We start from the raw sequence: 27,678 nt of genomic DNA on the forward strand, positions 1-27,678 counted from the left end.
TTTACTCAATAATTTCTGTTGTATCCCCGTAGGCCTCTTTTTTTTTTTTTTAATTTGTTTATCAGATCTACTTATTTATTTTATTGTTCTGGAGTTGCCACGGAGCCCCTTGGAAAAACACATGGACCACATATTGAGAACTTCTTACCTAGAGAGTTTGTAAGCATTTGAGTGACGAAAACAATATGCAAGCATGTGGATGACTAAAGGAGTGTTCCAGAGAGTGAGGGAACAATTTGGTGAGTGATCAAGAAAGTGTGCATGTACAGTAACTTATCAAAAGAGCGTGTGAGCACGGAAGTGATTGAAATAGTGACTTGGCGTGTAAGCATGGGAGTGACCTACAAAGCAAAGACTCGGTGGAAGAGCAACCAGAAAAGTGAGTATGTGAGCACAGGGAAGTGATTAAAATATTGACTCAATGTGTAAACATGGGAGTGACCTACAGAGTGAAGTCTCGATGGAACAGCGATCAAAAAAGTGACCAAGAAGGTGTGCAAGCATGCGATTGACCAGAGGGACCGAAAGAGTGATCTAAAGAGTAAGGGAATTGGTCAGTGATCAATCAAAAATTAGGCTGGTCTATACTAATTAGGTGGTCTTAGCAACATCTTTCTTCAAGAAAGTGTGGCACTTCTGGAATGTTTCCAAACTCGAAGTATAGATGCGAGAAACTCTTCTTTTCGCAAAGTTTCACCACTCAGAAAAATATTCACTTAATTTTCCAGTTTATCATTTCCGAATTAGAAGATGGATGGCAAAACATAACAGAACAGACCGAGCAGGACCAGACTCTGTCGATTACGCGATATAAGCTCATTGGCCCGGAGGTGAGTGGTGGAGCAAATTCTGATTTACAAGGAGAAAAATATATAAGAGAATAAAATAATAAGTATTATTAAATAATAATAACAATAAAGAAGGCAGCAAATGACACAGAACTCTTGCTTTTATTTCTATTGAACTTTAGAAATAAACGGAATAATCCCTTCATTAAAAATCTTAAATATAAGGAACACCTATCTCATGACTAATGCATGTTCCATAATTAATTGTTCAATTAGTCGACGAGTTCTAAAGAATTTCAGAAATTAAATATTTTCGAATAAATTAATTTCGGAAACATAAGGTTTTGATTCCCCCTTTCGCGTTGTTATATTCCTGAAAGTATCATATTTCTTAGTCACGACGAAGTTAAGATGAAATTTGGAATCAATTATTTCGTTCCGTAGAGACAGACGACGTCATTGATGATCCTCAAGAATTTCTGACAATTATATTGAGAATTCGGATCCGGTTTTGGAAATTGCTCCGAATGTCCCTATAATTTGAATTGGCGGAATTTCGCAAAAGCGGATTAAAGTTTCAAAATTTTTGAAGCATCGTGTATGTTTCAATGACAGTCTGACTTTAGATTGAAACTATACACCTTTTAATTCCCGAACTAATTATAAATTGGCGTTGGAGATTAGCGTATTTCATTTGGAATCGGAGACCAAAAATGGTATTAGTGAGATTGGTATTTCGGAAGTGGAAATACAGTGCAAACACAGCTTATTGTGATCACACCAGGACTCGGGGTTTCTGATAACAGTAACCGATCGATAGCTATATCCTAAAAAAATTCCAGTTGTAAGCAAGATGACCATACGCCCTGTTTGGTCACACGGGACAACTCTGTTTTTCTTTCCCATGAAACAGGTTTCGAAATTTTAAATCAGGGTTTTTTTTTTCAATTGTTTGGAAACAGGAATCCCCCCCCCCCCGCCTCTTTCATTAATCTAAATTTGTTTTACTGAGAAATTGCTTGTGAGGAGTTAGAATGGAACTGTCCAAATAATGTGTGTGCATTTTCAAAGTACGTGTGTGTATATAATACTTCTTATGATGTGCGGTACGTTTTATAGATTCCCTTGTGAAAGTCTTCCGGTCGAGGAACTATGAAGTGGTCAATTGAAAGAAACGGACCAAGAATTGGAGAGAAAGGGACTTCTCCAATTCTTCGTCCGTTTTTACCTTACACATGCCTTCGCTACGGGGAAAAAATTGCAAAAGAAGCGCTACACATACAGGGATCATAACAACTATTACGGCTCGTTCAGGACATTGTGAACTGAGTATGGAAATTGTTGTCAATGAAAAAGTCTTCCGACCTCCTACATAGGCTTACTGATTGATAACAATAACTTCTTGGGGAAAAATTAATCTGTTTCAACCTTAGCTTCAAAATACGCAAAAAGAGAAAAAAAATGACGAAAAAAAGATAATGTTGAAGACAGTCATGATAACTATAAACGAACTTTTTCTCATGTTATGATATATTGGTCTATTCCTTATTCAGCGGAAGGAATAACACCCGAATGAAAAAAAAATCCGTGATTCTAATGAGCGGCGTTTATTGCATATATAAATCACTTGATGTGGTATTTACCTGTTTTGTTGCTGTAATCCTTCAAGGCCGCTGGGTGGTGGTGTTTGATGGCGTTCATCCTCCTATGATGAGGACCTGGTCCACCGGCTCCTCCAGTTCTGAGAGGTCGGACCCGGACCTGTTCGACGGGAAGGACGCGCCTCCGCTGCTTGGGCAGTTTCTCACGTGCCTGCGTGTGCGAATAGAACATCGTGAAATTCGACACTATCACCGGCACCGGTAAGGCTATGGTCAGCACACCCGCGAGGGCGCACAGGGCACCGACCAACATACCGACGTACGTCTTCGGTACCATGTCGCCGTATCCCACAGTGGTCATCGTGACGAGCGCCCACCACAGACCTTCTGGAATGCTTGTGAAGTGGTTCCGCGGATTCGCCTGGAGTCTCTCGGCGTAGTACACGAGCGACGCGAATATCACTATCCCCAGCACCAAAAAGAACACGAGCAGGAAGAGTTCTTTCGCACTCGCTTTGAACGTGTGGATGAGTATCTTCAGGCCCCTGGAGTGGCGAGTCAGTTTGAACAGCCGGAAGATCCGTATGATGCTGAAGAAGTCCAGCACGTCAGCGTTCTCCAGGTCAGATGCGAGCTTCTAAACAGAACCAAGACATTACTATCACGGTTATATCCACATCAAAATATCCAACTGAATTCTAAGTTAAAATATGTATATAACATGTATATCATCAACCTTTCAGATACCGCGGGCCAAATTAAAATTACCCACGAATCCCGCGGGTATAAGTGTAAGAAGAATCCAAAAATGATCATTTGTCAATCTCATTTGGTCAGTAGTTTTATTTCATGACGTAAAGACTCACTAAGAAGGGTTTTTTTCCTTTCAAATTCGCCTCCTAAGGGAGTTAACCACGCCAAGCAAAAACCTCTGACGTTATAAATATGAAATTTGGCCAGTAGTTACAATTAATGATGCAAAGACTAAATAAGGGGGGGGGGTTTCTTCGCTCGAAATTCCACTCCTAAAGGGCTCTGAAGTTTTTATAGAGAAAATCACGTAGAGAGCCAAAACCATTGAAACTATAAATTTGAAATTTGATCAGTGTTTTTATTTGACGCTGTGCGGTCGTGTGGGCATCGTGCTGGACTCATCGTCCTCAGGATCCAAGTTCGAACCTCGTTGGCGGCACAATGGTGGTCGGCTGAAGTTGGTTTTCTGCGGTTTTCCAGCTTTGACGCGCAAATGCGAGACGGTATCCCATTCGAAAATGTCTCTCCGCAGGAAGCAGGCAGATCTACCACACGATAATGACATAACACGAAAATCCAAGCGTTTCCGTCTTTACTTCAGAAAACGCAAGACAGATGGCAGCATGAACACGAAACAAGCGCATCTCGACAATATAAATACGTTAGGGCCACACATACACTCAAAACACACATTCCGACATGTGCCGATTCTTTAGAAATTCCGTAGAGGAATTTGTTCGAGCTGCATGTACGTTTAAGTAGTAGCAGTAGTGTTTTTATTTCGTAATTTAGAGACTAGCTAAGACGGGATTTTCTAAATTTGTACCTTTAAGGGGGGGGGCTCATTAAGTGGTTCAAAGGTTATATGGGACAATCATTGTTAAGCCGAAACCGCTGAAGCTATAAATATGAAATTTGGTTAGCATTACATTTTATAATGTAGATACCTACTAAGACGGATTTCTGAAAATTCAACCCCCATCCCATGTGGAGTTTAAATGTTATTTGGGGGAAATCTCATCGCCAAGTAATTTACCAAATCCACGCGAGTGAAGCCACGGATAATAACTATTTAATTATAGAATTAACCTACTAGTTAATCTTAGAATTAATCGTTATCGAATGTTTTCAATCATTTATTGAAAATGATCGGTGGGCCACGACAAAAAAGCTCCGAGGGCCAAATGAGGCCTACGGGTCACGCGTTGAAGACTCCTAATGCATCATCAGAAATATTAACCCCTATATGATCTGGGGCGTAATATTACATCCAGTGGAAAGTCAGTGGAATTAATTCATATTTCAGGTGACTGTTTCTTCTTTCCTTTTTCCTCATCGGTAAGGATTATTGTAGCCCTATGAAAAAAAAAGTTCTGTGCGTTCCTCCTCTCTGTACTCCCACCACCATCGTGATATCTCAACGAGATAACGAGCGACTGAGATAACGATGGTGGTGGTTCTCCTCTGTTTTCCATCCTCCTCGTTGTCCATGGTGTCCTCACCCTCACATATATAATATATCATTCTTAGAACTAATCCTTCTACTATGCATTGTGCATAGAAGTGAGAAATAGAACAAGTAAAAAGAAAACTACAAGTTTGTAGATGTTGGGCGAAAAGCAAGTTACTGTAATAATAATCTTTTATCAAATTATCTATGTACTGTTCCTCCCCCACCCTTATTTCCTTTTTTTATTTCTTTCCCCTTTCTTTCTTTTTTAACGTGGGAACAAGGCTACCACATTTATCGCTTATGAGTCTAATACAGATCATTCAAATGTATCGCGAATATTTTGTACGCGAAGGGGTTGAAGAAAAAAAAATTAGCTGCTTGAGAGGTTTCGATGTAAAAGTCACTATCAGAATTAATGTTTTTTTACTTTGAATAACAAACAGTTTTATGTGAGAGTTGTCGTAATAAATCCTTATCTAGACCTTATCTTACAGTGATCGTTATCTAGACAGTGGGCCAGTCAAGCCTTGTGGCTGATTGGAGGTGTAAGTGAGCGGTGTACACCAATCAGGCCTCTCGATTTTTCATTATATATAGCAGTTTGGCAAGTCAGAAAAGAAAGGTTGCAGCTAAATAAGAGAAAAGAGATAAAAACGACTATCATATGTTTTTCTTTTCAATAAACGACCCTCGCAATATAACGTCCGCTTTCGATGGGACGAAGAAGGTCGTTACATTTCAAATTCGTTTGCAAATTCGTCCGAAGAAGGTCGTTACATCGAGCGTTTACTGTATTTAGATTTTTTTGTGCGTGTATAAATGAGGTTCTACTGTACGCGAAATATACTGAATCTGTGCGAGAATCTTTTACACATAAGTATTTACTAATTTCACTTATCAGAAGGAAAAGAGATGGCACCAAGGTTATACAGGACAAGAGAATGGTTAGAGAGAATTGATCGTTCCAAGCTGAATGCACCAATCTCTGACGTGGAAAGTTTTTGGAATTAACTGTGAAATTTAGTTGCTGAACGAATGTTTTTAACAACTGGCTGTTGCGAAGATGAATTTTTGGAGAGAAAGAAAATTCAACTGCTTTTGCGGGGAAACGAACCTACGTCCTTTCACTTTCCGGGTGAACGCCCTAAACCACTAGACTACAAAGGCAACGACTCTTTCCATTTTTACTGGGAGCTCAAGTGCACTGAACAGGGGACGTATATGGACGGTCGGACCTGACTCAGGACATGCTCACAACTGCTGACGCTGCCACCAGATGGCGACTTGTGCAAGGATGACGTCACTCTCCACTACCATACGAAGGTTCCCCGCAAAGGCAGATGAATTTTCTCTGTTTCCAAAAATTCATCTTCGCAACTGCCAGTTGTTAGAAACCTTCGTATGGTAGCGGAGAGCGACGTCATTCTTGCATTTAAGCATTGCGGTAGCATTGGGATTTCTAGCACCCGCTTGACGACTTTTTGCCTCTGTAAGGAAAGAAATGGAGAGCATTAATTAGTGAAAAGGAATTAGTAAAAAGTCTTGAAGCGAGATTTTAAACCAGCTTTTTCTATTTCCCATTTAAACGGGGCTTTAGTTGCTGGTCGTCATTTAATTAGTCATCATCATGTGAGTAATTTTTTCAACTAATATCTATACCAGTGTTTCTCAACCTTTTTCCAGTCTTTGGTCCCCCTCCCCTATAGACAATATTGACTTCTCGTACCATCCCTGTCTTATCCGACCCCCTCTCCCCCCCCTCATCCCAGATCGAGACCCTTTCTACTTATCGAATTGAATTTAATCGAAATTAAATTTATAATGAATAACTTTTGCCCATTTTTATAATGAACATTTACTTTTTGCCCACCCTGTATGTTTTTAGGAGGAGGCGGCGAATCATAGTGGGATAAGATATATGAGAGGTAATAAAGTTCTGTATTTTTTATTTTAGTGGTTTCAATGTATTATAACTTAAAGCATCTTATTTTCTTATCCAATGTCAAACATCTCCAGATCAAAATCAACTCAAGTGAATGTTTGTTACGGGTTAATGGTGACGGATCAAAGTTTTCCTTTAATTTTCCACGGGTTCTCTCACGTGTAATTTTCTTGGAATCTTGTTTTGTGTTCATGAATTATGCCATTGACTTTGGAAGAAATCAATGTGGGTGCGGTTAGAGGATCAAATGGCTGTCGGATGCCCCTCGAGGGACTAATCTATTTCCACTACGAATGAATCTCGGAGAACCACTCTTGTAGTCGCACCACCCTGCGTCACGCATACGCGTTCAATTCAAAAACACTCACTTGTCTTGAATGGAAACAGCAAAAAATGATTTTGTTTCTTGCCCTCGTTGGTGAATTTCGGGTAGAGGATTGAGTAAAAACAAAATAGGTCTAAGAGAGAGAGAGAGAGAGGAAAAAGACGTCGGTGATTTGGCGGTTTCCGGTTGCGTGCTTCGAGGAACGAATCACGAAACCGAGTGCCGCTTTGTTTGATATATATTACCTGAAGTAGCATGTCCGAGTAGAAGGACATGGTGGCAATGAAATCGATGATGTTGATAGGTGCAGTCACGAACTCTACTTTCTTAGGGCTTACAAAAAATCTAGAGGCGATTTCGAAGGAGAACCAGGCGTTGCAAAGGCTCTCGACGTAGAAGAAAGCCTCGTGTGCCTCCGTCTTCGTCTTGTCCAACGTCCAGAGAGTCGTCGGCGGACGATTCGTGGCGTTATCGCCAACGCCGATGTATGAAGGCTGATTAATGGTCTTGTTAACGATGATCGGGACGCGCATGTTCGGGTGGGTCTTGAGGCAGAATGTGATGATGGAGACGCATATGAAGAATACAGAGATGATGGCAACTACCTGAAAAAAATGGAAATACGTACACATAACTTCTCACATTCTCAAACACTGTTGTAACGACATTAAATATTTCATAAAATTTAGGTGTTATAACCGAGGGGTGACTATCGAAGATGACGTTTCTAAGACATTTCAACCATGAAAAATAAAATCAGAAGGAATCAAATACACGAAGTTGTTAATTTATTGTGATAAGGGTGACCATATTTTTGCAAAAAGTAGGGTATGCTGCGTCGAGACACAACCGCAAGTTTTTAACGTGAATTTGTAAATTAGTGAAGCATTGGCAACTCTCCGCTCAAGTCACTACATCCTCTCAAATCGTTTTCAGTATTTCAAAAGCAGTTTATTATTCACATCTCCCATTATTTTGTGATGAATCAAAAATATTCCAAAATTGCGGACCATGATTATTTTTCTTCCAATGCTTGCTCCCTATTGGCTTTTATTTCAAAACTTTCTTGAAGAATTTACAAATACGAATTCAACGATTCACATAAGGTTGATCGCATCAACGATACCTCACATAAGATTTTTGCAGGCCGAGGTCCAAAGCTATTGCAATTTTCCATTCAACACGACAGTTTTCACACTTGACGTTTGCGACACAATTGTGCCGTCATAATGAGGATAAACTCTTATCACTGGAAACAGAATTTTCATCTATCCTACGGAAGATGAACATTGTCTATTGTATGTGTTGTGTAAAAGATATTTGAATTCAACGTCTAACCCATTATCATGACACTTTCCGTGACGTTCAAAAATTGTGCCAATCTATAAGACACGACAAAATACAGGATACATAATTAATACGAACTTTGCCAATTCTCACCAAAAATGCCATCAGTTGTTGGTGAATAATTGCATACAAAAAACCCTTGGTAAGACGTAAAGTGCTGAAGCAAGTCTGCAGTGAATAAAAATGTATTTATGATTAAAAAAAAAATTGAACGTGATAAATATGTGAGATGAATATTTTATATCCCTATTTATTTTTATCCAACTTATAAATTATGTGATTACTTCATCCCCATTTTTAGTGAAGATTGTGAATTGAAGTAAGCTTGATAGAAAAATACAACATTTTTATATTCAAGAAAAGTCAGATAAATTTATTGGAAAATACAGAAATGTTGCAAACGGAGTAATACCAATAAGCATTGCAGATCGTTAAATATTTAATACTTCTGCTACTTAACTGTACATGCATCTCGTGAACATTCCTCTAGGGAATTCCTAATGAATCGGTACACGTCGAAAAGTGTGCTCGGAGTGTATATGTGACCCTAACGTTATTTATATTGTCCGAGTTATGCGTGTACCATGTTTTATAGTAAATAGGAAACGGTAGATATATGAAGGTGTCTTTTGCACTTGCAAGATGTAAGGAAAACTGGCTATATGTACAGAGATGATGATTTTTCTTTCAGAAAAAAAAAATCAGCATACGACGCTCATACACTCGACTCGTGTCGTTACAACCGAGGTCGTATAACTGAGTTCGACTGTATGAGCGTGCGCGCTTTTGGCAAATTAAAAACTAAGAAATATTCAACGCTCTTCCACACTAGGGAAGCTTTAAACAACAAAAATTTGTGCATTTCACACGTCACTTCAGAGTGAGCAATCGAACTCAACAGGGGAATACATACATCCTAACATTCAATCATTCATCTATTTACCACACATAGTCCGGAAAGTAGATGACAGCACGTAATTATCACATGACATGCACGACATCAAACGTATGCAACATTGTTTCCGAATAGGGTGTAATATAGCAGGGCCTCGCGGTACACACCAGTTATATCTAGCAAACGTATTGATTGCTTAAGTAAAATCAGAAAATCCCAATCCCAAATTTCGAGAAACCTCTGTATATATATAACAACAAACCTCATCTCTAAATACCGTACAAATTTACGAAATAAGCGAAGTATTCCAACGAAACACACCGAATTTCCCCCCAAATACACAACATTTTACTTACATTGTGCAGGAACAAGAATAACCTACATGATATTCGGAAACAGGCGAAGGGAAAAATAATTCTACAAACATAAATCTTTCACGATGATGCTAAATTTTTTACATTTTTATTTTATTTCTTACATGCTATATTACTTATCCAGGGAGTACAAAACATAAAATAGTGATACCGAATGAAGTATTTTTTTCCCCTCAGTAAATTGGAAGCGTGTATAAGTTTACAGTTGCGATTTTTGTTAACGAAAAATATATTCTAAAAATAAATAAATACGAAAGCTAGGATACATGTCTATTTTTTTTTTTTTGAGGCCGAATGTGAAGCATTCTATTTTAGTAGAATAAAGAAAAAACATGGAAAAAAAAATTCATTGATATAGAAGAAAGTTGGAAACATGAGAACAGAATAAAAGAAATTCTTTTCGTTTTTCTGTTATTTTTTTGCCATTTTCTGCTTAAAAAAAGGCGCAAGAACAATCCTTATACGTTATTGTTTGTTCCAAAAGCTTTATTTGTCAAACCTCAGTTTCTTTGATTCTTTTTCGGTCTTGTTTTGAAACAAACCATACACGAGGAAATTCCTTTTGTGCCTGTTTATTTATTTTTTCCCCCCCAGTCATTTTTCTACCTACCACTGTGGTTATACAAACTATAAAAAATAAAAAAATGTGGCGATTTGTTGAAGTATCAGCTAACACGTATGTAGCAGTATGGGGAGGGGGGGGGGAAAACAGAAATAGAAGAATGTTGAGAAAATTCCGGATGTAATTTTAGTAGAATTGATCTGAACTCTCATGAAAAAGGATTTTCTCAGTAATATTTCAATCGAGAATGAATAGAAGAATCTTAAGAAAAAAAGATTTTTAAACATGTATCTTATCTTACACATGGTGTGTGTTACCAACACGCTTGTGGCGGACTATAAAAGAGGGTTCTTAATCAGGGGGTTGGTCCGTGAACCCCCTGATCACAAAAAAAATCAAAACACTGTTAATATTGTATATGCTACGGTAGATGTGATAAATCGGCTGTTATACATAACCGGTTAATATGCATACTTACCAATCATCTTGGCAAGTTCGATAAACTTATCACTTTTACAGGCGAATATGCACAATAGCAAAGCGTCGTTGGTAAATTTGATGAATACTTGAAATTTATCAAATTATCTATGATCATGCATAATATCCTAGTGTAATTGATGAATTTGATAAACGTGAAAAAATTCCACATGAGTCTAGTATGTTCGATGGATATAGTCGGACCCCGATATATAATGGTACAATGCAGGAATGTATTTATTATTATGTATAGTGTATCATATAGTACAATTTATCATGTTTACCAACGCCGCGAATTTTCGGGTGTTATGCATAATCGCCTGTGAAAGTGACAATTTTTTTAGTACTTATCAAGTTCACCAACGACGTTTTGATGCTATGCGTAAGCGCTGGTGAAAGTGAGTAATTTATTGAAATTTATAAAATTTATCAACGACTTACAAATTTATCAACTATGCATAATTGCCAGTAAGGTGATACGTTAGGTAAATTTAGTAAAATACAGTGATATGTTAGGCAAATTTACCAAAAATTCTCGGTGATTGTGCATAGTAACCAGATTTATCGCATTTATCGTAGCATATACATTATTTGATAATTATCTAAATCTAATCATTTTAACCATTATAACCACGACATTACTTTTTAATAAAATGTTTTTAATGAAATTTGAATTTTAGTTTGAAAAGACAAGCATCACTTACATCTCTTAAGACATGAAATTATCGAAATATCGAAATCCATATCTGGTTTTCATCAATCACTATATAAATGTTTGAAACATTTTGAACATTTATTGAAAATTTTTCATACATTTGGTTTCATATTTTAAAGCCCATCGATATTTTATATAGGTCAGCGTTTCTCAACCTATGGTTCGCGACGATGGCCCAGGTGGCCCGCAAGCAGACTTGATAATTAAATTCTTACTGAGTTAGAAGTTATTTAATTTTTGCAATTAATATTAATAATACCCATATGGGCTCAAATAAAACTTATACCTTCATACTTAGATTCCCCATACACGTCATCAAGGAAAATACGAGAAACTGTTATCCTAAAAAAAGTACGGGATATCAATAATTGCATCCAATAAGGGCAGTTCAAATTCACTAATTACTGCAATATTTGGCAAATGGGGGAGGAGGATATAGGCCTGCTACAAATCGCGTATTTGTATAAATACGTATTTGTATATATATTTATAGCTATAATTATTATAACATAAAAACGCTGTTTATTCACGATTTTAGTAAACATTGCAAATTCAAATAAGCACCTTTGGAAAAACTGGACAAATGTACAAAACAATTCGAAAATACTAAAAATACCGGAATGTCCCATAATACGGGACGAAACAAGTCCGTCGAATTGTTTCATTCGTTTTACTCGCACCTGGGTTCAGAAAGGTTGAGAAACACTGTTTTAGGTGAATAAGTTGGATGCATTGTTCATTATATTAAATGTATAATTCATTTACTTTATTAAGATATTTATTTGATTTCAAACATAAAAAAAATAGTCGAATCCAGTTTTAATGAATACCGTTATAGCGAAATCTCGTTTTAACAAACACTTTTATAATCCCTCAGATAAGTTTACATAGGAACAATGCAAGAACCTGGAATTCCTTTATACGAAATTTCGTTACTGGGAAGTAATTTCTCCAGTCTCTTGGAGTTCATTATAACGGGATTCGACTGTATATAAAAACGTTTCTGAACAATGTTTTTTTTTTTTTTTTCAAATTTATATCATGCTTTAATGGCAGTAAAAATACACAGTCGATTCCCGTTTTAACGAATACCGTTATCACGAAAAAAGAACTCTCGTTTTAACAAAAGCTTTTCTAATCCAATAATTTTACATAGGAACAATGTAAAAATCTGGAATTCCTTCATAACGAAATTTCGTTATTGGGAAGTAATCTCCCCGTTCTCTTGGAGTTCGTTATAACGGGATTCGATTATAATAACTTGAAACATTTATCGAGTTCGAAATTTCCGTAAAATATATTTCAGCAAAAATATATTCTATCTTTCCACAGATTCCTTTGGAAAATGTCCAGTGGGAAAAAAGAACAAATTTCACATGAATAAAATCGAAATTTCAAACGCAGGTAGTGATTTTGTTTTAAGAATTCAATAAGTGAAGCTTATATATATATATTAGTAATATATAAACTCGCATAGCGATTTCGTGATTGTTTTTCTTCTTCAAAAACTCATTTCCTTATCTCGCAAATATTATGATGCGTGAACGTCCCACAAGCCTCACATGACAGCTTTTCAATTCATATCAGTTGGGTTAAGGGGATCCTGTACATCAAAAATTCTGACATAACAATGAAATTCTGCTTCACTTTCTCGGCCAACAACAAAGCAATGCGTGTGCTTTAAGGATTTTATTCTTTTCTAAAGCGTGAACTGCATTCAAAAGTACGCTTTTTTTTTACCTTCAAGGGAAAGTTACGTCTACATCTTGACGTGGTTTTTGTGGAATTTGGTCAAATATGTAATAACTTTGTGAAAGGAAAAAACAAGGCAATAGTTGTTTTGGTTTTCTTTGGTAAAATTAATTCCCTCGTAGGTGTATGTATTTTCTGCGTAAAGGCGGACGTTTAATTGTTTAGAAAAACGCGGGTGATTAATTTTATGACATACTAATACATAATTTGTATTCATAAGGGTTCGTGGTTCGTTCTGATATTTCTGTATTACTATTAATAAACTGGGGTAGAGTTTAAGCTGTGTTATTATGTATGTTATTGCCAAAGCCTGAAATCGGTCAGTTTTTCGGGTTCATCACTACAGTGGAATCCCGTTTCAACGAATACCGTTATGGCGAAAATCTCGTTTTAACGAACACTTTTCTAATCCCTCAAATAAGTTTACGTAAGAACAATGCAAACAACCTGAAATTCTTTTATAACGAAACTTCATTATAATGAAGTGATTTCTCCGGTCTCTTGGAGTTCGTTATAACGGGATTCGACTGTATTTGGCGTATTTTTTGTTGATATTTATGCCCACGTTAGTTATGGCAACCCATCATATCGGTAATCATTTTTTCCCTTCATAATTTGACATAGGAAAACCGCGTGTGTGTATTATTATTATATAAATAGTTTTTTCTTTCAGATTTTTCTTTTTTCTCTCATCGCATAGGGCTAATCCAATAGAGCTACTGTATATAGCCATGTATCACACGTTAACGATAAAAAAAGAAAGAAAAATAAGTGGATTTTTAGGCTACCGTGATGTCTTACATCAGTACATCGAACATTGGCCAGGGATCTCCAGTTCGGGGCTTTGGTAGTGACATATGCATCCATTGTTTATGGTAACTGGAACCAAGTAAATTTTTTGAGCAATTTATCTACGGAAGAAACCAATTTATAAAGTTCATGAATGAAATCATGCATCCAAGAAAAAAAAAATGCGGCAAATGTAGTCAAGGCCATATTTTACTGAATCATTTTGATTAATTTTCTCATAACTTTCATGTTATTCAAAAAGTACAGGGTTTTTTGATGAAATTTATGTGACCCCTTCGCTGTAGGAATGGGTTATTCATGTCTACGAAGTATTGATGATGCTGTCTGGGGGGGGGGGGGTGATATCTTCAGAAAGAAGATCAGAATTTTCGGTCGAATCAACGGATTGCAGCCGAATGGCTCAAATCATGCGATGCTGTCCTAACCTCAGAGAAATGGATTTGGTATAGAGCTCCTTACCGGGAACTCTGATGGAGATCTTGGCAGAACACTGTCGATGATATTCGACGATTTATTCCCGACGACGAACTCGAAGACGGCGTGCTTGAATCGTTTCCGAGTGATCGTTCGCATTCGATTCTGAGAAACGCTAGGAATCCTAGACTGGAGCCCGGGATGATTTCTTTTTTTTCTGTTTTTCACGCCAGAAATTCATCATAAAGGGGTCTGTGTAAGTCTGATCTGCGAGCCCGCAAAAGATCCCAGCCTAGGGGCCCTGCTCCAGGATGTGGGGGCCATGGTAACGACCTGCACGATTCTGCTTTTTTGAAGTTCCTCGAACAGGCCATGAACAAGTGGAGACGTACCCTGACTTGTGTTTTGAGTTAAAACACCTCAAACGTGACCTAACGAAGGTTCTGGAAGCTTATCTGCAGGGAAATTCAAATCCTAGACTCGAAACACTATTCTTCTGGGGAAATGATGTGAACACTTCTGTTTTGAAAAGACTGATACGACAATGTAAAAGCGTGACGTGAGTGTGAGCCAACACAAGTTTAGTAATCGTCTGGAGGTAAAAGATTTTTGCGCTTGTTGTTGTTAGGAACCATCAAGTCGATTTCGACTCTTGGTGACTCTATAGATCATGGTTCTCCAAGCTGATCTGTCATTCACAGCATGTCTCAGTTGTGCTAGCTTCATTCCAGTGCTTTGCAACACCTCTTCTATCCATCTGGTGCTTGGTCTGCCTCTCCCTCTCGTTCCCTCCATTCTTCGAAGCATTACTATTTTTTCTAGCGAGCCTTCTGTGCGCATTACATGGCCAAAGTAAGAGAGTTTCTGTTTAATGACTGTTGCTTCTAGATCTAGAGAATAGTCAACTTTGACTTCTTCGATAACCGATTTGTTAGTCCTTTTAGCTGTTCATGGAATTCTCAGCATCCTCCTCCAGCACCAAAGTTCGAAGGAATCAATTATTTTCTTATCTGCTTTTCATAGTGTCCAGCTCTCACATCCTTTGCGCTTAGGTTCAATTAAAATCATAGCGACATCGGAATCTTGTCTTAAGTTCCATTCATATATTCATTTACTTCTTTTTTTTTGTTTATATTATCCCTTTAAGCCCGAGCTCGATCGATCATGTGAGTGAAATACTTAACAAACATTCACGTTTTCAAAAATTTCCCAGTCTTAAAGGGTTATGTATTGGGGGCTTCTTTTTATTATTGAGATACTTCTTATATTATTACTCATAATTGTTTTTTCGTAATTGGCAAGGACGACGGAAGCCGAAAAGGGGGGGGGCGGGTTAAAAATTCTGAAAAGGGAGTAGAAATATACAAAAAAAAAGAAAACAATTAATTCTTCATTTCTCGTAATTGGTGATTTTCTTTTTGGTAATTTAACACCCTTTAACGTACAGGTATCCCGGCTTTGTGCAGATAGAAGAAATGTATTTGAGCACACACTCTCTCTCTTCCTTCTTTCGTAATTATTCATTGGCAACCCCTTTTTTCTTTACCTCAGCTTTGTATTTTGTTATTTTCTCCCTCGCTACCGTATGACGAGTAAAAAAAATGTATATAGTATAACATATGCAAATAGAGAAAGGATGGCTGTGGGGAGTGAGAAAGGCCTGAGGAAAAACCTGATCCTCATAAGTCATCTTTTTGCTCTCTGAAATCTTTTTTTTTCCTTTCATATCCTGTGTACGTATTAACTATAATACAAATTTTGGTGACTTATCGATGCACGTTGAACTGCACATCGGCCAAATTTGTTGCCAAAAGCCTTTACGGAGTCAACAAAACAACTTTGCTTTTGGCGATTCTCGAATTTGAGATCCCAATTTCCTGTATTTCTGTCGAGAATATATGGTCATTTTCTAAGGAGGGTAATCGGGGTAAAAAAACAAACTTTCGAAGACGGGAACAGAAATTCGAGGAAATTCAAGACAACGAAGGGCAGAAATTGATAAAATGACCGCGGGGGGGGGGCGAGATTGGGTAGAAGGGTCGGTAAAAAGTCAGAAAAAATAATCTAATTTAAAAATTTTTAATTATTTAAATTTTCAATAAAAACTTTTTGAAATGACTTCAAAACGTTGTCCCGTTTCTGTTGACTGAACTCTCAAGAATGGATATGGCACGTGAAACGAATCTCTAGAGCAGACATGACCACTACTACCCAGAGGGACCATCTAGGGATGGTTTGCTAGATCTTGATCTAGACGACCCCTAATTTATTAGGTAAGAGACAAATAATCGTCGAAACTATGCTCCTCTCCCCGCCCTCTTTTTAATTGCAGTGAGAGACAGTTGGCACTGGCGTCCCTGAGATACACCGTATTGGATAGATAGATATATCTGGTGTGGGGTAATGCCCCAGCGTGGACGATATTATTATTCAGTTGTAATTTTAGTTTGAGAACTTTTGGCATCAAAACCGAAGGAGGAAAAATAAGATCTATTTTGGAGAAATAATTGCCTTTATGTGGTATTTTAATGTGAATAAATGGAGTTCTTGACCAGCCTAAGAATAGGGAGGGATTTATTTCATATTCATTTTGAGTGTACGAACAAGCGCACAATTATAAAGACAGAAATCGTAAAAAATTCACGTACGAGGGCTGGTTCATTTTATTGACAGATGTTGTACAAAAAAATATTCCGACAAAATTTCAAACATTTTGGTGCAGTCGTTTTTTCACTTTAAATCTTACGGACAAGTTGAAAAGCTCCAATCTGAGAAAATCGCGTTTAAAACGTTCTTTCTTGTACATGCTAAGGTAAATGTGATAAATTCGGTTATTATAGTACATAATTGTAGAAGATTTAGGTAAGTCTAATAAATTTCAATCACTTTTACCGGTGATTATGTAAAATCTCTACCTCGTATCGGTAAATATGATAAATCATTAACTGATTATTTAAATTTTCCGGACATTATGCTCAAACTTCAGTCAAGGATAAAAATCTTACGAATCGAACTATTTTCCCGTGTAAAACTATGGGAAATCGGCTAACGAACGAATTCTTCTTCATTAGCCGAATCATCCCACTATATAGCCATATTCCTTTTTGTCACCTACTTTACAAGGATTTGTCATTTCCATATAATGCTTCCTAATACTCCAAGTATAGATAATCAGGACGGAGTGCCGAGTATCTCTCAAGCGACTGATAAAACTAGGCTTAAATATCAAGCAGCCTATTGTTAAACACACCAATATCGCAAAGCGAAAACTTCTGACTGCATGCATGTAAAGCCATTATTATTTATCCTCGAAATGATAAATACGAGTTCCACTCAGTATATAAAAGCCATTTCACGCGCCATTTTTTGGAAAAAAGGAACCGAATGTGTATACGAGAGATGAATAGGCAAAAGGCTTTGGAATTGACTGGTATATTTCGTGTGGTGCCAGCATTCGTATTTCGCTCAAAGTCCCGGCCAAAAAAAACAACAAAAAACGGGAGAATAATAACAATAAAACAAAAAAAAAATATATATTTTTCGAGTATAAACGATCATATTTCACAAATGTTCGTCCGAAAAAAAACTGGAAGAGCGTGCGGTAGTTTTTCTTATTTCCTTGGCTGTGGTGCGGTTTTATATTACGAATGGTTTCAGCGCCATTATTATTATTCAAGATTCCTCTTGCTCTTGCTCTCTCATGAATCATTCAAATCCCGTTGCAGCAAAGAATATGACTTTGCAAATGCTCCTCCCCCATCCTTTCTTTAGATTAATAATCTTCACTATTATTTTTATATTCTATATGTTTTTATTTTTCTTCTAGTTTTAAATATTCTTTTTCTATTTAATATACAGGAGAGTTTTCTGGAGATAACGTGTTTTTTCACTCGTGAAATTTTAATTCTTGGGTACATTGGGGGGGGGGGGAATTAAAGATAGTTCCGTTGCGTGTTTATATGCGAGTGTGAGTGGAATGAGAATGATGTAATTACTCATAAACTTCATCAAGTCCAACTTGATGTGGTATTTTTCTATATAGAAATTTCTGCATTCGTGACAGAAAAAAAATTCTCTCATTTGCCGAATTTTCACTTCCGATCAGAAAGATAGATGGCGGCACTTCTCAACTTATAACACGCCCGATGCCACGTAAACGATTTACAGAAAATTCACCACCACCACCAGACCAACCGTGACCCCCGCTCTGTCCCACTAGGGGATATAAGCTGGTCCGTCTCAGGAGACGTGGGCCACGGTGGAAAAATCCAATGACATCCAAGACCAGCAAACCACCCACACCAAGCCAACCAGCAGCAGGATCCCTCATACAACCTCCCCCCCATGCACACACACACTCACACATACTTCCCCACTTGTTGTACATGAAATGATATATCAATAGAAAAATATGGGGGAACAACACATGGGCAGGCAGAAAATTCAACGCCACGCAATTCATAGATATGAAATTAATCTGTGCTTAGACTCACCAATGGACTGCTGGGAAAATTCACCGCTGAACAATTTACCGACAACAGTTCGGCATCAGTGAGTGAGTGACGGATGTTTGAGCCAGTGAGTGAATATATGTGCGAGTGAGTGACAAAATGAGTCGGTAAATGAGCTAGCGAAAAAAAGTTAGTGAGCGAGTGAGACCGTATGAATGACAGAATGAATAACTTTCCCATGGACTGGGTAAGTGAGTATCCGCGTGAGTGACAGAGTGAGGGAGTGAGTTACCGTATTAGTGATCGAGTGATTGCGCAAGTTATCAACTGAGTATGCGATTGCGTGAGTAACCAGATGAATGGTGTGCGTCGTATATGGGCGATTAAGTGAGAAAGTGACGAAGTCATGGGTTATGTCAGTGATAACTGAGCGAGCTAATGACCATATGAGTGCGTGAGGGACCGAGTGAGAAGATATGTGTAACTCACACATTTGCTCACTCACTAAATCCCTTAATCATATTATCAGGGATTCACTTGCTCACTGACCCGCTCATCCAACTCACTCACTATATCACTGTCGATGAATTGTTTGACGGTAAATTTTTTCCTAGTGGAATGAATTGCGTGTCGGTGAATTATCCCAGCACTTAATTTTTCTTCCCTTGAATTGTGCGACGGTGAATTGTTGTCGGTGAATTTTCCGCACACGCAGATAAACATGTATAAAATGCTAGAATTCAGAAACACACACATTTCTCTACGGAATGCCTCAGATAAATTTTCCCGAATAAATTGAACTATTTATAATTATGTAAAGCCGAAACTCTTGCTCCGGATAAGACTTTCTCTGTTTTGTCCCAGGGATGTGGAGAAAATAATACTGTTTGCTTTCATCAAGCAGGAAATTGTGTATTAATTATTCAGCGTTTGTCAATTACGTTGCCACATTTATTTTTCTTCCTCGTTGGCTAATCTATCTTCATGGGAGCCTTAATTCGAATTTTCTATCTAAATTTGTATGCTAATTTATTTACGAGAAACTTTTCCTTGAGAAAATTCGGAATTTTCCTCTTGAGAACTTGGTGTACAATTTCTGGAAATTTGGGAGCTTTTCTGCTTTAATATATAAACAGTATATTTTTTCGAATTTTATAATGCAGTCTAAAGGGGCTTCGAAATTGCTATTCCCAATAATAGTAAATTCATTTCTCTGTCATTTGCGAAGACAAATTTAAAAAAAAAATTTATTAAGTACATTTCATGATTATTCCTTGACTTAATCGAAGTTAAGAAGTCAAACCACCAACAAAAATATGAGAAAAATACCTTACTCCATGTCTTTCCCTGTTTAACTCTTTGAGGGCGGTATTCGCCGACATGGTTTAAGCTATAGCCACAATTTTTTGATAAGAGATCGACACGGATTGGTTAAATTCAGGGTTTTAACCAATCTATGTTGATCTCTTATCCAAAAATTGTAACTACAGGTTTAAACCATGGCGGTGAATACGGCCTTTAGGGGATCACAGAAGAAATATTTCGTTCAAACACGAGTGCGATAACTTCAATCCAGTTCTTTCCACTGTCCTCACCATAGCGGAACATTGTTGTAACCCTATGAACCAGAGTTGTTTTTTTTCCCCTCCTCATTTTTTTTATTCTTCTGTTGCGGTGGTATTCACCGACAGAGTTTAAACTACAATCGCAGGTGGAAGGATTGGAGATCGGCACGGATTTTAACCAATCACCCACATGCCGATCTCCAATCCTTCCACCTGCGTTTGTGGTTTAAACCCGGTCGTTGAATACGGCCGTTAGTGATCCCCCCCCCCCATGTATAATGTGTCTTTCTGCAAAAAACATATAAGGGCCCTTTTACACGGAGCGGATGCGGATGCGGGTCCGGAAGAAGTTTTAACAATTGGAATATACTGCGCCTTTCAGACGAGCCGAAAAATCTCCGCACCTAGGAAATGTTCATGCGGGTCCGGACGTCGTCCGCATGTGTCAAAACCTAAGTGCGGGCTCCGCATCCGCACGTAGAAGTTTTGACAATAGGTTTATTCGGAGCTATTCAGACGATGCGGATGCGGAGCGAATTCGTCCGCATCTTTGGCTATTTTTTGAAGGTGATTTTGCACGGAATTTTTTTAATTATTTGCCATAAATACCCTTAAAAACACCATGTGAGGGTCCCTGTTCATCAAATACGATGTACCCACATACGTGTATCCCTTCGTTTCCTTCTGAGATGGAGATATAGCAACTTTAACTGCCTTTTGTCCATATTTCACAATTTTATACAATAAAACCTGCCAACAAGGGCCACTGACGGGACCAAAATTATAAGCCGTTCTGTTCATTACGAATATTTAATTGACTACATACTTTAATAACTTTTAAATTTAATTTAAAAATATTAATTTTTTTCTTTTTAAATTTTTAAAATTATTTAAAAAAATATAAATATTTGAAATATTATTTTAAATATTTGTTATTTTTTTAAATATTTGTTATTTTTTTAAATTTTCAATCTTTTAATTTTTTCAAACTTAAAAAAAAAATACTTTTATTAAACAACGTTATCCACGTACGGTGTTCACTCAGGGCCGGATTAAGACGTTTGAAGACCCTAGCACTTGAATATTTTTGGTGGTTCCCCCCATACCTACAAGTATATTTTACTCGATATTCAGTCTATAAACTTAAAAAATGAAATTTTATATTTCAGAAATGACTAATCTAAGGATGGGATTTCACTATAAAAGGTTTATGAAAGTTATTTTATAAAACTTGAAAAAAGCAACTAATAAATTTATCGGTTGCATTTGCTCTAATGCAACCGATAAATTTATTAGTTGCTTTTTTTTAAATAATTGTTATAAAATTTTTATAGTGTAATCCGGCCGGGATTATACTATAAAGTTTTATAAAAGAACTTTTATGAAAGTTGAAAAATTCAACCAATAGGCGCATCGGTTGCATTCAAGAAAATGCAACCGGTGCACACACACACACACATTTTGTATTCAAAAAATTCAACTAATAAGATAATATTGGTTGAATTTTTCACGTTTTATCAAAGAGCTTTTACAAAACTTTTATAGTGTAATCCCACCCTAAGGCTGGTATTACACTATAAAACTTGAAAAATGTAACCAATAAACATATCTGTTACATTCGAGCGAACTTAACTGATCGGCCTATCGGTTGCATTTTTCAAGTTTTATAAACTAACTTTTATAAACTAACTTTTATAAAACTTTTATACTGTAATCCCGGCCTAAGACAGAATTGTGATGTGAATATTTCTAAGCACAGACATTTTGAACGTTCCCACCCCTCCCCTTTTTTTGTACTTGCAAATTCTTTGATATCTCCTGAATTTTTTTTTTAGGAACATATTAGTTTTGGATGTTTTTGGAATTTTTCTTTCATATTTTTCCGGAAAGACGGATTTTTTTTTCAAAATGTTTTGAAAATATTTGAAGACATTTTCTCCCATCGACTACTTGTGAGGATCGGAATTAAGACATCTTTATTCCCATATTCTATGTGGCTCTAGACTAAACCACCAAAGAATGCCTCTAGGCTGCCTATGGCCACTGAATCAGGGGTGAAGGAGAAAAATAATTACAAAAATTGCGAAAAAATAGTTTTTATGCACGAATTTCAACCTAAAGATGCGGGCGAAACACCCGCATCTTCAGTGCTCGTGTGAAAGGGTATGCGGACCCGCTTCCGCATCCGCATCCGCGTCCGCATCCGCATCCGCTCCGTGTGAAAGGGGCCTAAGATTGAAAGACAACACGCAGGGTGGGAGTGAGAAGAGAAATTTACTGCATAGTCTTTTATCTACTTATCCATTATATACTCTTCCCCCACTCCCTTTCTATTTATTTTTTCTTCCTTTTTTTCTATTTTTTTCTTTCCTTTTCTTCTTCCTCTTTCTAACGCGCGGTTAAGTCAGATACAACACGGCATATTGCTGAAATTCCTCAAGAAACGATTCGCATTTCTGTTGAAGATGCTACAGAACGTTTTGAGAATGTGGTTGACGCACGTTAAATAAATATGCTGTGATTAAATTAAGTTTCGTGTTTCCTCCTTACCAGATCATGGACGAGATATAAGCTGGTGGTCAATAACCTGGTGATTTTTGTTTCTGTGTAATGCTTGTTATAGTTGCTGCCGTCTACTGTTACGACAACTAAACCACACATGCACCTCGTCCATTTTCCTCTGCAGAACTAACGAATTCGCACATGTTGGAATGTGCGTGTACGTGTTGTACAAGCATTACACAAAAGCAAACTTCACGTTTATTTCTGTGTCGTTATAGTGCTGCCGTCTGCCATATATTTTTCGAACTGTGTGTGAAGTGTATTGATTGAATGTTTTTATCGTTGTGTAGGGGAGATCGGTTCACATTCGAGACTCGAAGTTGGGAATCACAAAAAACTAACCTAGCCGACCACCAGTGTGGGGTGATTCAGTTTTTGTTTCCAATTGATGTTTCTTGTTCTTTATGAGCAACTTTTTAACCTGGTGTTCGTAAATTGAACTAAAATTTTTAATGCATTATACTTTTCCATAAAACAAATATACCATTATTACTAAACCGTGCATGCACCTCATTATTCCTCTACGGAATCCCTAATGAATGGGTATATGTCGGAATGTGCGTGTATCTGTTGTAAACCTAAAATGAAGTTTATTTTTGTGGAATGCTTGCAACGTGTTGCTTGCCAAGTATTGCCATATTACTCCGGAAGCAGGCAAATTGGCTGATTGTTCTTGCTTGTCATGCATGAAATAACGAATATACCAAATTTCAACGAAATGCATCCACCAGAACGGGCGCTACATGGGTGTAAGTAGTATCGATTTAATTATATTCACCCCATAAATCGAGCCAGATCATGTCTGGTTCTTTATTCCAAAAGCTGCACGCTATTGACGCTTTGTGATGGTATTAGTAGATAGTCCTAACAAAGTGACTCGATTGTGTGTAACTAAAGAATGAAATATAATACATAAAATCGGTAATGATAAGTTTCGTTTCACACAGAACGACTGCTGAACATTCAACAACTTTGTAAGCGGGAATTCGGAAATACACGTATGAACGTGACACAAAACTGGAATACAATGCAACTAACAATTTCTAATTCTTAACCTCATATCGAGAATGAATACCTATTTGAACATGGAACGTGGGAGGTATTTCATCAATCATCCGAATTAAGCTTGGTCATGTGTAGCTTCACACGGAACCATTAGGGCGTGATATCAAACGGGCAGAATTCGCATCGCCGTGTGATTTACGTTTTGATTGATAAATAACGCCTTCCGTTCAAATTATTATAATTTCAACGGTTTGGAGCTGGGTAAAGATGATCGCGAGACAAACGAGGGATATCACACATCCTGATCTCGGAGCAAATGGTCTTGGAATATTTGATAGCTGCCGATATAATGAAGATGGAAGAGATACGCCGTATACATTATAACCTTGCTCACAACTCTTAAAAATTATAATGAGTTTTCATGAAGTTTATGTAAAGGATCAATGATTTCAATTTAAAATGTTGAATATGATTTTAACTGTGTGTTTGATTGATTCGGAATTGTACCGACCGGGAAAGCATCATCAACTCCTTCGCTTACAAGATCTCGGCAAGAAATTCGGATGATCTCTATTTGAAAATCAGCGATAAATATGGTAACCTTGTTCTCACCTAATCGCACGTTAGAAAAGGGGGAAAAAGTAGAATGAAAACAAGTAAAAGGAAAAGAATAAAAAAAACCAAATTTTATGAAAATGGTATAATGGATAAAAGAGTAGATGTGTAGATTTTTTTCTTTTCACCTTCACCCTACCTGTTCTCTTTCGCTCTTATATGCATATACAAATAAAATACAACGCCACAACAGGCAAATAGTCCAACGAGGTGGCTGAGGAAAACGGTGTTCATAACAAATATGGATGTTATATATTTAAAAAGTACAGCAACCCATCCTATCTGCCGCTGTGGTGGTCGAGTGGTCACAGTGACGGACTCGCGTCGCGAGGTCCCGGGTTCGAACCCCACCGTCACCACAGTGGTGGTCGGCTGAAGTTGGTTTTCTGTGGTTCCAAACTTCAAGACGCGAATGCGAGCCGATCTCCCCTTCAAAAAGTCTCGCCACAGAGAGCACCAGACCTACAAATAGTACAAATGTAATTTAGTCATAACACATCACTCACTTCACTTCTGCAGTATAGATGGCAGCACTGAAAAGTCAAACACAACACTACATACGCGTTTAGACTGTTAGGTACACACACAGTTACACTTCCGGCACAACTCACTAGGTAGTAAATCGCCCATGGCGATAGACCTGAGTTGTGCTCAGTTAAAAAAAAAAAATCATCCTATCCATCCGAAAATTTTGAACACTTCGATCATATCTCTCCGCCACCTGCGTTCATCCAATATAAACATATTCAAAAGATGAAGTCTCTCTTCATAACCGGCCGGTGTTCGGCCCGTGGTCTTGGTGACTGGCGAGGCTTTTTCTTTTTTTTCCAGCATGACCCAGCCTCAAGGTAGCTTGCTTATATCCCACAACGGACAGAGCGGTGGACATGTTTGGTGTTTGCATAACTCAAGCCCTGTGTGCCAATATGGACACACGTAGCTCTTCTCTGCACCCCTTCAACCAAGTGTATGTCCCTCTGTAGGTATGGTCTCCAAAATCTTACAGCATACTCCAGTCCAGGACGAACTAAGGCTCGGAAAAGCGGAAGAAGGACTTTAGGAGAACGCGAAGAGACCTTTTTGAAAATGAGACCAAGCATTCAATTCCATTTTTTGACCAGCGCTGAAGAATGTTCAGAAAACCTAAGCCGCTCGTCAATGAGAATCTAAGCGTCATGCTCCATTCATTTGCCCATGCTGCAATCCTATTTCATTTGGTCTGTAGCAACTCCCTATCGCTTTGATTCCCGACTACTCCCATTAACTTCACGTCACCCGCGAATTTGCTAGCAATCCCATCGATACCCTGATCGAGTTTATCGATAAAAAGTGAGAAAAGTATGGGGGCCAAGGACATTTCCTTCAGGAACTCCACTTGTGTCGCCTTGTCCAACCAAGAATTCCCCGTTCACCATAACTCGTTGCGACCTATCTCTTAACCACGATTCTATCCAATTCAGAAAGTTGCCCCCAATCCCCTATCTCGTGTAAAAAGAGTTTCCCATGTTGGACGCGATGGAATGCCTTCTGGAAATCAAGGTAAACAACATCTATTTTTGCCCTTACCCAAAGCCTTAGTCACGTGATCATAGAAGCAAAGGAGGTTAGTCACACATGACTTCTCCTCCCTGAACCCATGCTGATTATCCGACAATACATTATTCTCGTCTACCCACTTCACCAATTGCTTTTTGATGATAATTTCCCAAATTTTCGAGAGGGAGCTGGTCAAACTCACTGGACGATATTAAGACACGGCTTCTCTTCTATTGAAGGAGTCATCTATAGGGGGTCGCCTCGAGCTCGTGAAGAAAATATGTGTCTCGCGCCCGAGTGGCGCAGTGGTAAGTTACTCCTCTTCCACTATGAATGTTACTGTCAAAGTCCACCGGTTCGAATACAGCCAAAGAACATCAGAATCAAGTTCGATAGATACGATTACCACCGACAGATGGCGCCTTCATTTCACACCCAATTCCGCTGATTGGAAATTACCGTATGGCGATATGTGACCGGAGTTGGTGTGCGGTAAAGTAGTAATGATGTCTTCTTTACTTTCATTTTTATTACCCGACCCATCCGATACTGACATCAGAGCGTTCCCAAAAATCGGACACGCCTGGAAATCCAGCCTAATGTTTTTTAAGTCACTTTTCAGTTTGATCAGTGACTTTTATTTTTCAATTTTAACGCTGCATGTTCTTATCTATATTCTTCCTCCGTATTAAAACTTGGACCTGACGGTACCCTTCGTGGTGGTAGACGAGCATCTTACCACCAGCACGCCACTCGTGTATATATATGTATATATAATGTTTTGTTATATTTTAACAGTACATTTATCTAGTAATGATGTAAGTTGTGAACCAAATTTTAATGGAGAAAGCCGATTATGACATGCTCGTAAGTTACACCCAAATCTTTTGAGGTACGTGTGAATTTTCTGAAATTTCACCTTAAATATCGTGCATGAAACATCGTAATTACACAAATACATGTGATAGACCTTAGATTTTGGTTCATAATCTCAACCATATACGGGAAAGTATTATACAGTGCAACCTCGATATAACGATATTCTTCGGACCAAGAAAAAATAAGAGGGGAAGGTTGTGTTATACAGTTATAACGGCTCCCATCGTTCCACGGTAAACGGATGTTATATCGGGAGGTCGTTATCAGAAGTAAAACATCTATAGTACATTCGGGACTTTGCCTACCAATCGTTGAAATGTAATGGTCACTATAACATGGGGTCGTGATAATGAGCATCGACTGTATCAAGAGGAAACATTGTCATCACGTGTCATCAAGTTTATGCTGCCATTGGCACCTTTTATATATAAATCGGCGTTCTTAGTACCACCAGAGAAAGTGCTTTTGAGTATTTATTTGCCACAAATTTTTTTTAATTGATCAGTAGATAAACAAAATTCAGTTGGATGTGTATTGCCCCTGTAAAGAGATTTATCGCAATAGATTTTGGTGTACCGTACAAAAAGTAGCGACACTCAGAATTTGAGCAACACTTTCAGTGTGATCAGGTGGTACCAAATACAGATATTATTAGACGTCCTCGGAAGAACTATAATTGTACTATATGTGACGAGATCAAAAATATATTGAAGAATATTTCGAGTGAAATATTAAAAGAAAATATCAAAATTTCCTAAAAAATATCGTTATGGAGAAGGATTTATCGCTATATCGAGTATCGTTTTAGAGAGGTTTCACTGCATTAAGATTTTGTAATGATGTTGTTGATCTGGCGT

The 27,678-nt window shown here is 37.7% G+C and overlaps 1 protein-coding gene across 1 annotated transcript in view; it reads right to left on the reverse strand.

The window, feature by feature from the left end:
• The window catches only part of LOC149081800 (potassium voltage-gated channel protein Shaw-like), a 211,485-nt gene that overhangs the window by 37,760 nt on the left and 146,047 nt on the right, over positions 1 to 27,678 (reverse strand). Inside the window, exons 3-4 of the mRNA XM_089235570.1 lie at positions 7,108 to 7,467; positions 2,432 to 3,026 (exon numbers count right to left, since the gene is read on the reverse strand). Coding sequence (XP_089091696.1) covers positions 2,432 to 3,026; positions 7,108 to 7,467 — 955 coding nt within the window. The remainder of the gene's footprint in view (positions 1 to 2,431; positions 3,027 to 7,107; positions 7,468 to 27,678) is intronic.

This window comes from Pholcus phalangioides, unplaced genomic scaffold (assembly GCF_987345545.1).
Source record: "Pholcus phalangioides strain wild (caught in Gottingen) unplaced genomic scaffold, Ppha-v1.0 ptg000009l_1, whole genome shotgun sequence".
Classification (NCBI taxonomy): domain Eukaryota; kingdom Metazoa; phylum Arthropoda; class Arachnida; order Araneae; family Pholcidae; genus Pholcus; species Pholcus phalangioides.